Here is an 11,917-nt window from a genome sequence, read left to right on the forward strand (position 1 = left end):
CAGAATGAGTACAGAATGAGTTCTAGGACAGCCAGGGCTACACAGAGAAACCCTGTCTCAAAAAAAAAAAAAAAAAAAAAAAAAAAAAAAAAAAAGAAAGAAAGAAAGAAAAAATTGTTAGTGCACACCAGGATAATGGTACACACCTGTAATTCCAAAATTTAATAGTTCAGTTTTATAGCAAGTTAAAGATTAGCCTATGCTACACAGCAAGACCTTCTTTCTAAATAAACACCATGCATACATTTATGCTGATTCGTTGCCATAAATAGCTATCAGCCTCTCGGGTCAAGTGTGAATTCAGCCTGATGCAAGGTGTGGAACAGCCAGCAATCAGGACCTGCATTTAATTTTAGGTTAAGAAGACTTCTTTGGGGAAAACACCTCAATTTATTTGAACTTGTGAAAATGAACCTTTATCTCTACAATAAAATGAGTTAGAAAATTCACTGTGACTTCAAAATCATACATGTTTATTTATAAGCTGGCTTGAGAAGTCCCAAAAAAATTCCAGTTGACTACTGATGCCTGCTGAAGCCAGGTGATCCCTGCACTGAGAGCACAGCTGTGCAATGACCAACCTCAGCATATTCTCCAGCATAGCTGGGCAGTACGCTCCACGCTTCAGAATGCCTCGCCACAGCCAGGGCAGCACTTTTATGCATTTTTGTACCAGCAGAATTAACATTTTAAATAGCTATAGATAAGACAGGACAGAAGTGGAGGATAATAAAATAAGGCACATAGTAATTGAAAAACAAGCAAAGCAATGCTGTGCATTAGTGGTGCCTTGTTCCTTTAGTATCCATGTAAGAGAATAAACAAGTCTGGGAGAGATCCCCAGACTCTCCACTGACTTACACATTCACCTGTCCTTTTCATTTCCTCCTTCCTTCCTTTCTTTTTCTTTCTTTTTTTCTGCACTTGCTTTGTGAACTCTGACCCTTCAATAAACTGCAAGGCTTATAAACACTGTCCTCAGGAGGAAAAAAGCATGTCTGATGATTACGGAGACTAGAAAGAGGAGACTCCCAGTGCAGGAGGAAGCTGCTGTAAGGAAAACCACACTGTCAGCTACTCAACAGCCTGTGCAAACATGACTGCTACTGCTGGGGCCAGCTGGTGTTCAGGGCACCCTGATAACTCGCAGAATGAACCTCTATTCTCTACTTACATTGTGTGGATGCTTTTACTAGCAGTCAACTCCATATCCAACTTAGTGAATTAGAAGACACGATGTGAGTACATTCTGTCAAGAGTTCAAAGAGAACCTCACCCCAGCTATTATTGTACAATATACAAAAAGATGCAGAAGACACACAAAAAGAAGTTAACTTCTAGTGCCTATTTATCTACAGAAACTTTTCTAGACAATGTTATACCATTCTGTTCTAGAGGAATGGCAGTGATGTTTGTTTCCATAACAGAGGGAAATCTTGTACTTGCCTGGCATGTACAGGTCCTGAGCTCCATTCATCTCCAGCAACACACACACACACACACACACACACACACACACACACCATAAGGAGAAATAGGGGAACAAGAGAGATCATTAATGGTTATAATTTCTAGCAGAAGCCATTAGAATATTTCCCTTTAAAAAAGTATTTTTATTTTGTGTTTATGGGTATTTTGTCTGCACATATGTGTGTACACTACATGTATGCCTGGCCTACAGACATTAGAAGAGGGTGTTGAATTCCCTGGAATTAAAGTTACAGATGGTTGTGAATTGTCATGTGAGTTCTGGGAATCAAACTAGAGTCTTCCGAAAAAGCAGCTACTGTTCTTCACCGCTAAGCTGTCTCCCCTGCCACATTAGACTCCTTCTAATAGCTCTATTTCCTCCAAAAACAAAATAGAAGCCTAGATTAAAAATTTCACCAACTAAAGAGTACACATGGAAGAACTCATGGCTCCAGCTGCATATGTAGCAGACAGAGGATGGCCTTGTAGGTCATCAATGGGAGGAGAAGCCCTTGGTCCTGTGAAGGTTCTATGCCCCAGTGTAGGGGAATGTCAGGGCCAGGAAGCAGGAGTGGGTGGGTTGGTGAGCAGGGGGAGAGAGAGGGGATAGGGGGTTTTCAGAAGGGAAACCAGGAAAGGGGATAACATTTGAAATGTAAATAAAGAAAATATCTAATTAAAAAACATTTCAATGTCAGAGTCTGGGAGATGGCTCAGCAGGCTCCTGCCACCAGGCCTGGTAACCGAAATTCAATACCCAAGACAACATGGGGGAGGAGGAAACCAGCCCAGCAAGGTGTCCTCTGACCTCTGCACAGCTGCTGTGGCACTTGTCCCCGTCCAATAATAAATAGATAGATAAATAAATGTATTTTAAAAAAAGACAGTGTTGAGAACAGCAGGGTTGTTTTTTACAAAGTGGGGCTAAGAGACAGCTAGCTCAGTGGATAAGAGCTCTAAATGTTCTTGGAAAAAACCCAAGATTAGTTCCCAGTACCCATATTAGGTGGCTCACAACTCCTTGCAACTTTACTTCCAGAGGGATCTGATACCCTCTTCTGGCCCCCAAGGGTACAAAAGCAGAAAATTATATGAAACAGCATTTCCCTTACAGTATAAGGTAGACTCTGGTATTTTCTCTTTTGTCTTCTTTTCCTAGTCCTGAAGAACCAAGCTGGTTGTAGCATCCCTGAATATGTTCAGGACTGAGGATATAAAACACAAACCAGTGATATTTTTAAGTCAGGTATAATTCCAGCTTTACCTATGAATTCTTGAACTGAATTTAAAACTACAGAACCAGGGCTGTGGGAGCTATGGAATTGGAATCCACAAAAAGTAACTTCAAATGCTGCATTTAGCATGTGAACTCTTAGTGTCATTAATCTGAGAGGTACAAGTTGACTTGAGTTATCCTAACAGGGATAGGAAATGCAAAGGTGATTGTCAAGGTGACGGTAGACAAAAAGACCAAGCAGAGGTATAGGGTGTCTAGGAGGCTAGGTAGGCCAGGATGTTGGGCTCTGTGGGAAAAAACCTAGAATGGGAAGGTAGCCTGGCTTATTCTGAAAGCTCCATCTTCTGGCATATTCTATGCTATATCAAGAGAACATGCGTATTAAATGTAGGAAGGAAATTTTGACATGTAGCAACATAGGTGACCTTGAGTATATCATGCTAAGTAAAACAGACTACACATAAAAGTACAAACGGTGTAGGGTTTCACTCATGTGAGGGACCTCCCTCAGCAATCAACTCAGAGACAGAGTAGAGCAGAGGTTGCTAGTGGCAGAGGATGCGCGTGTAGAGACTGTTTAGTGAGCATCACGCTCCAGGTCTGCCAGATAAAAGAGCCCTTGAGACTGGCTGCAAAACACCGTGGATATGCCTCACTGGCTTAGGGTTTCCATTGCTGTGAAGAGACACCACAGCCACACCATGACCATGGCAGCTTTTATAAATAAAAGAAAGCATTTAATTTCATTTAACATAGGTTGCTTACACTCAGAGGTTTAGTTCATTCTCATCATGGCAGGAAGCATGGCAACAAGCAGGTAGACACAGCGCTGGAGTGGTGGCTGAGACTTCTACATTGGCAAGTTAGTGGGCAGGAGGAAGAGAGTGAGAAAGTCATTGGGCCTGGCTTGCGCTTCTGAAATCCCAAGGCCCACCCCGAATGACACGCTTACTCCAACAAGGCCACACCTCCTAATGCCACTCTTAGGGCATTCAAATATACGAGCCTATAGGAGCCATTCTCATTCAAACTACCACATAAGTCTATCTTATAACCCTTCATTTCCTAGCCTGGGCTACAGAATGTGTCTCAAAAGGAAACAAACCAAAGAGAAGGAGAGCTTACTAGTAAAAACGCACACATTGTACTTGGTGGTTTGAATGAAGAAGGCCTCCAGAGGCTTGTACAGTTGGTGAATTCTGTTTAATTTTTAATTTTAAAAGATATTTTAATTTATTTATGTGTATGCGTATGAGTGACCAATTTGCATGTATGCCTGCGTGACAGAAGAGAACATCAGATCCCATTACAGATGATTGTGAGCCACCACGTGGTTGCTGGGAATTGAACTCAGGACCTCTGGAAGAGCAACCAGCTCTTAACTACTGAGCCATCTCTCCAGCCCCAAGGCTAGTATGTTTGAATACTTGGTCCTCAGTAGGCAGAACTGTTTGAGAAGGATCAGGAGGTGCTGTATTTCTGAGGAGGTATGGCACTGGGAGCAGGCTTTGAGGTGTCATAAGATTCACATGATTCAAAGTAGTGCTCACACTGTCTAGTTTGTCATGGATCAAGATGTGAGCTTTCAGCTGTTTCTTCCATCTGCCATGGACTCCAACCGTCTGAAACTGTAAAGCCATTTAAACATTTTCTTTTTTAAGTTACATTGGTCATGGCATTGTGTCACAGCCCTAGACAAGTAACAAAGAAAATGAGGCCCAGAACAACACAGAAAAGCAACAGCAGCTTAGAAGGGCTGGAAGACTGAATGACCCCAGCTAGGGAGTACATACATACAGCAATCCTCCGGATATATCACAGGCTGTTTCTCTCAGGATGATCATGAGCAAGGTACTTTAGCAGCTGCCCCTAACACTTTATGGGCTAGGTGAGGGCATGGAGTTAGTGTAAGATGAGGAAGGGAGGGGTTCCTATAGTGTGGACATGGAAGCTTGAGCCCTCTGAGTCAAATATACCCTTCTCTTTCCTAAGGCCTATTCAACCGACAGCTCAGCCGAGTGGCTCTTCCTGCTCAGCAGCGGGTATGCATTTACCTCTGTATTCTCCTGTTGTTGTCCCACATAACTAAGTCTAACACTGCACTGCAATGTGCTAACTTCACCTGTGCCTTCCCCGTGAAGCCACGGATGCTCTGAGGGATACTTAGCAGAAGCACAGTCTACTGACAGAAGTGACCTGGGATATGTGGGTCATTCTCGAACAGTAAATTTAATGTTTACTGACAGAGAAGACAGGGCTGTTCTGCTGTCTTCAGGCAAGCACACAACACAGGTCTATTCGATGCTCACAAGGAACCCACCATTAAACATAAGGGCCTACTTCTCCCATGCTGGAGCTCTTTGAATTCCATAACGAAATCTCATTTTGGAAGTTTCTGCATTTACACAGGGCATCTAAGAGTTGATGCTGATGGACCATTAAGATAACTTTATATGCCCCAGTACAGGGGAACGCCAGGGCCAAGAAGTGGGAGTGGGTGGTTAGGGGAGCAGGGCGGGGGGAGGGTATAGGGGACTTTCAGGATAGCATTTGAAATGTAAATGAAGAAAATATCTAATAAAAAATTGAGAAAAAAAAAAAAAGATTCCAACAACTGGCCAGCCCTACAACACCCAGAGGCAGCTCCACTCCCAGGCGCTCCAATGCACCCAGGATCAGAGGATCAGAAGTAAGGAGGACACAACATCTGTCCCCAACACCAGGAGTAACTAGGACCGGTGGGACCCAGGCACATAGGAATTCTGCCAGACCAGTGGCACGGGTTCCTTCCAGTATGTCTGGGCTGGGGCCCTGAGCACACCTTGGATGCAAACTGGGCAGCCAGCCCCACAATACCCAGAGGCAGCTCCACTCCCAGGTGCTCTAATATGCCCAGGATCAGAGGATCCCAGGAGCTTGGCCACACCAGATCTCAAGATCCCAAAGGTAGCTTTACTCCCAGGAGCTCAGACACACCCAGGATCTCAGGATCACAGGGTCCCAGAATCACAGGATCACACAGACAGCTTGACTCGGAGGAATTCTGACACAACCACGATCACAGGAAGGACAGGCTCCAGTCAGATATAGCCAGGGCAGGTAGCACTAGAGATAACCAGTTGTTGGGAGGCAAGCATAAGAACATAAGCAACAGAAACCAAGTTTATTTGGCATCATCACAACTGAATTCTCCCATCATAGCTAGTCCTGTATACCCCAACACACCGGAAAAGCAAGATTGAGATCTAAAATCACTTCTCATGATGATGATAGAGGACATTAAGAAGAACATAAATAATTCACTTAAAGAAATACAGGAGAACACAGGTAAACAGCTAGAAGCCCTTAAAGAGGAAACACAAAAATCCCTTAAAGAGTTACAGGCAAACACAATCAAACAGGCGAAGGAAAGGAACAAACCCATCCAGGATCTAAAAATGGAAGTAGAAACAATAAAGAAATCACAAAGAGAGACAACCCTGGAGTTAGAAAACCTAGGAAAGAGATTAGGAGTCATAGATGCAAGCATCACCAACAGAATACAAGAGATAGAAGAGAGAATCTCAGGTGCAGAAGATACCATAGAAAACATTGACACAACAGTCAAAGAAAACAACAACAAAACAAAAAGCAAAAAGCTACTAGCCCAAAACATCCAGTAAATCCAGGACACAATGAGAAGACCAAACCTAAGGATAATATGTATAGAAAAGAATGAAGATTCCCAACTTAAAGGATTCCCTGGTTGTGTCAGTAAATATCTTCAACAAAATTATAGAAGAAAACTTCCCTAACCTAAAGAAAGAGATGCCCATGAACATACAAGAAGCCTACAGAACTCCAAATAGACTGGACAAGAAAAGAAATTCCTCCTGTCATAAAACAATCAAAACACCAAATGCAGTAAACAAAGAAAGAATTTTAAAAGCAGTAAGGGAGAAAGGTCAAGTAACATACAAAGGCAGACCTATCAGAATTATACCAGACTTCTCACCAGAGACTATGAAGGCTAGAAGATCCTGGGCAGATGTCATACAGACCCTAAGAGAACACAAATGCCAGCCCAGGCTACTATACCCAGCAAAACTCTCAATCACCATAGACAGAGAAAACAAGATATTCCATGACAAAACTAAATTTATACAATATCTTTCCACAAATCCAGTCCTACAAAGGATAACAGATGGAAAACACCAACACAAGAAGTGAAACTATACCCTAGAAGAAGCAAAGAAGTAATCTTTGAACAAACCCACACAAACATAATTCCACCTCTAATAAGAAAATTAACAAAAAATAACAATCACTTTTCCTTAATATCTCTTAATGTGAAAATTAATATTACCAACATATCCTAATCAATTGAAATTCAAAAATATGAGGAATTAGAAATTTGTTGACTGTCATCCCCTGGTCTCTCTAATTTGGTAATGGGAGAAATAGGTCCAATACTGTACAATCCATATATGCTTTCTGCTTGTTTGTACATGACAGGGTCTTGCTATGTGCCACATAATGGTCTTGAAATCATGTTTCTCCTATCTCAGCCTCTCTATTAGTAAGATCATTTATTTGATGTCTTTACACTATACTATGGTTTTCGGAACAGCTTACATACTTCAAAATTATTTATACAGCCAAAAGAAATGTAGACAATTAATTTGGGAGGTGGCTTGTAAGAGAACTGCAAAGAGTGAGACTAAAGGTTTTGCTTGATATTTTTAATTATTGTATCAATTTTGAAGAAAAGGACTTTATAAGTTACCCTTGTTCTTTTTGTAAGTTATTCTTATTCTGAGATGAATGCTTTTCAAAATCATCACAGCCAATGAACTAGAATCTTACCCTCACCTAACATCTGTGCCACCCTCCAAGCAGAACCATTGTTCATTGAAAGAGTTGATGGCTGACTTCATGAATAGACCATCTTAATACACATACCATTTCTTAAATGAATGTAACCTGTTCCCTGCGGGCTGAGAATGACAACAATCACTCAAGTTAAACAGCTTTGACCATAGCAGGAAATCTGTATCCAAAAATCGTGCCTACAATTCATTCTTTGGCGCAGCAGAACTGTCAACTCTTAGCTTATCTACTATAGAGTTAAAATCCTTTGGTGATTTGAGGAACATTCAAGTACTGCCGTATTACAATGAACTCCAATGTCCAAAAACTGTTCTTATTTTGTGTTTGTACCACAGTAAGCCAAGATTTTAAGCTCTACTAAAAACAAAACAAACTAACAAACAAAAAGACTTTATCTATTTTTGTTCATTAAAAAACCTAATAGTGATATATTATCTTAAAATATTATACAGTTAATATATTTGGAGTTATTTAAAATTTATATTGAGAAAAACATATGTATTTTCAGTATTGCTGTGGACAAACATCTACATAAGACTGTTCAATTGATTGCTGTTTTATATCAAACAACTTTTATAATACTCATTTTCATTGTTACAGCATTTTATACATTTTAAGAATATGATAAAAAAAAAAAAAGAAAGGTATTACATACAGGTTTTGAAAGGGGGGCTCTCCAGGAGGAGTTGGGGTACAAAAGGGAAAGAAGAATGTTGTGTAAGTCTATTTACTCAAAATATGTTTTCAAATACAGATAAATTGAAATTAAAAAAAAAAAGATTCCAACAACTTGGTAAAAACCTAAGAGGTCTTACAAGAGAAAGAAAGGGTCAGTAGGGTTTCCCCTCTAAATGGTCATACACTGGCTCTCTTCATTTGCCAGATGCAGTTGACATCTCCACAGAGAGAACCAGAAGCTCCTATAAAATGGCCTTCCCTTCGTTGTTTCTCTTTGTGATCACGGCTATCCGGGAACACAGGACTGGAAAGCCTGGCAGCTCTATTAACCAGAACACAGGTCCAGAAGATGCAGAGCTGTCACAGAAGTAGTCTCTAGTGGCCAGCAGCACAGCTAATGGGCACACCCTGTCTTAAGTAAAGTTCACACAAATGTTTTCAAGGCTTGTTCTCCAAGAGTTTTTTCCTTCCCCAAACCTAATGCGTTCATGATGCAAAACCTCTGAGCCATAGATATCAGTACAGAGCAACAGATTCATTTTGCCCCCAAAATGTATCCGGTGGAAACACTAAAGAAACCTCCAAAGCTCAGCCTGTGGAGAAATACACAGAGGGAAAGCAGTTCAGGGTGGGGAGGGGTGGACAGAGCCCTGAGAGTTGTCTCACTTATTCCTCAGTTTCTTAGGAAATCAGGCTTTGCTTGTTTGTTTGTTTGTTTTCAAGGAAAAGAAGTCCCATCAATCGTTTTGCAGGCTGGCTGAACCTCCCTTCCAGACTTTGAAAGAAAGCTCTCTAGTACATAAGCAACCAAACGAAACTCCTTATAAGCTCAAAGTTTAGGAGTTCAGAGAGCTTGTGTCCTGGGGCCTGGGAGCAGCACAATCTATAAGCAAATATATATCTCTTCAATTTGCTCACACGAACAAGAAGGAACAAGTTCACCTTGGACTAGGGAAATCAAAGGGTTTGCAGCAGCTTAAACAGTGAGTATTCTCTCTAGAGCTTTGTCAGTCATTAGGTAGAAATCTAAAGAAAACCAATGCTAACAAAAAGAGCCGCATCTCCCTTACACACACACACACACACAAACACACGTACACACATACAAGCACACACATGCCAGCAGAGCAGTTAGAAAAGCTGAGAACACAGAAAGTCCTTCAGAAACTTTCATGCCTCTATGGAGGAGAAAAAGGGAGGATTGAAGGGCATTTCCTCTGAAATCCCATCTCTCTAAAATGTTCACCATCTTGAGGTAACTGTTTTCTTTTAGAGATAGAGGATAGGAAAGTGGGGTTAAACTTAGGTATGAGTCAGGAAGAGAAAGGATGTGACGAGAAAGATGCACAGAACCCCATAGTTTCTGGTCCTCAGGACCAGGTTCAGGAAGAGATATGCTTTTAAACTTAATAGGTACCCTACACAAATGCAAGTCCAGAGATCAGCCTTGAAGAAAAACCAAAGAACAGAGGGGAAGTCAAGTTCAGACAGAGGCAGAGGGAAGGAGAAAGAAAGCGAGTAGGGAAGGAGGTCTTTCTGCACTGAGGGCTGGCCTCTGCCTCTGCTTCATTCGCTAGCCTCCCACACTAACACTGGGCAACACATCATGCTATAAGGACAGCAAGCAAAATGTGTGCATTTGTGTATTCTCATGACCTTCTCAGCAGCACTCATTCTAAGCAGAGACTCACTTAGAAAGCAGGCACGGCCTAATTCCCATGCAGCTCAGTGACAAATATAGCCTGCTTTATCAAAACCGCTCAGTGGCGGTGCAAATCGCAGACAATAATTTATGAAAGAAACTAATTCAACTAAGGCAGTGGCTGTCAAACAAAGGACAGAAAATCCACACTGACAGCTCCATGCAGCCCCCCAGCAGAGCTAAAGAAAGGCCTACTTTGCTAACTGCATCATCTTTAGCAACAGAGGCAGAGCTTCCTTTCCCAACAAAGAACTTTGTCATGGGCGGTCCCCATTTCCAAATGTAAAATGTTTCAGGACAGTAAACCTCTCCCCAGCATTGATAATCTCAGAGCATTAGAGCCCACACAGACAAGTTATCTATTAATGAGCTGGGAGTTGCCACCTACCTAGTTATATTGTTGAAGCTGAGGAAGAGGCGTTGGAGGCAGGGCAAATTATCCACATCTCTCTAGAAAATAACAGAAAGCAAAAATTTATCAGTTGAAAGAAAAAAATATCGTATTAAAATGCCTTCCTGTTCAGCTGCTGGAAGATATTCATGTCTCTCCCCCTCCTGCAACCTCGCTACACCCTTCATCTCCTCTTGACTCGGAGATCCATTCTTTGCTGCTGCAGAGCAGGCGAGTGGGAGGGTGTCAGCACATCCGCAGAGCAAACTGCACCAGCGCTAGCAAGGTACAAAGCGGTGGAAGAAGCAGGAATGACTGCGGCTAGCTTCCTTTCGGGAAGGATGCCAGGGTGCTACTTCAGCATTTACTGTAGCACAGGCGGTATGATCGGGACTTGTTCAAAGTCACTTTTCAAAAGGACACACTCAAAAGCTTTTCAAACAATGGGGCAAATTTCAAAGCCATTTGCCTCATTATTCTCAAACTGCTGGAAATAGATCATCCAGTTACAAGGACACAATACAGGGACAACCACCGCCAAACTAAAAGCACTATAAGGTCAGCTACTAATCTAGGCACAGACTGAAAGTTTAGACTATATACTTTAACATGTGCTAAAAAATGTTCCTGCAGTATTTTTAAATGTTGCTCTTAGCCAATACTGAAAGATTTAGGCTCAGATGGCTGAAAAAAATTACATAATAAACACTCAATTTCATTAGGCATAATAACAACAATCATTCCAAAAAACAAAAACAATTTTAAAAAGCCTTCCAAAAAACCTGACATAGTAGAGGAATAGCCTCTGCTAAGGAAGTAGAGTAATCTGACTTAATGTAGGGAAGACAGCGCTTGAGGCTGCCACAGGTGCAATACAGGGTGGGCTGGCAGGTGGAGGGTGGGCTGGCAGGTGGAGAGGGCTGTCAGATGGAGGGTGGGCTGTCAGGGTGGAGGGTGGGCTGTCAGATGAAGGGTGGGCTGTCAGGGTGGAGGGTGGGCCATCAGGGTGGAGGATGGGTTAACAGAGTAGAGGGTGGGCTGTCAGTTGGAGGGTGGGCTGTCAGGTGGAGGGTGGGCTGTCAGGTAGAGGGTGGGCTGGCAGGTGGAAGGAGGGCTGGCAGGTAGAGGGTGGGCTGGCAGGTGGAAGGAGGGCTGGCAGGTAGAGGGTGGGCTGGCAGGATGGCCATACAGCCTCAGAGGCTGGGACAGGATATTCCAGACTTCAAGCACTCTGCCACTTCCTTCTGCAGTAACTCTTTCTCGGGCCTCTCTGGAAACACTGATCTATAAAGGTTAAGCAGTAGTTTCTATATCTTTCCACGGCAGAAGTAAAAGTGTAGAAAACAGGACAGCAGACCAATTTCTTCCCCACGCCCATGAGTAGCGGGCTGTGTAAGTGGCAAACGTCTACCACCATCTCTTACGTCACCTCTCTTACGCCACCATCTCTTACGTCACCTCTCTTACGCCACCATCTCTTACGTCACCTCTCTTACGCCACCATCTCTTACGTCACCTCTCTTACGCCATCATCTCTTACGCCACCTCTCTTACGCCATCATCTCTTACG

General features: G+C 42.5%; 1 protein-coding gene across 5 annotated transcripts in view; it reads right to left on the reverse strand.

Annotated features, from left to right (window-relative positions):
- Lrrc49 (leucine rich repeat containing 49) overlaps nucleotides 1–11,917 on the reverse strand; it is a 120,535-nt gene that overhangs the window by 71,931 nt on the left and 36,687 nt on the right. For all 5 annotated transcript variants that reach the window (XM_029543523.1, XM_021206168.2, XM_021206167.1 and 2 more), the window contains one exon: nucleotides 10,345–10,406. In XM_029543523.1, coding sequence (XP_029399383.1) covers nucleotides 10,345–10,406 — 62 coding nt within the window. The remainder of the gene's footprint in view (nucleotides 1–10,344; nucleotides 10,407–11,917) is intronic.

This window comes from Mus pahari, chromosome 10 (genome assembly GCF_900095145.1).
Source record: "Mus pahari chromosome 10, PAHARI_EIJ_v1.1, whole genome shotgun sequence".
Taxonomy (NCBI): domain Eukaryota; kingdom Metazoa; phylum Chordata; class Mammalia; order Rodentia; family Muridae; genus Mus; species Mus pahari.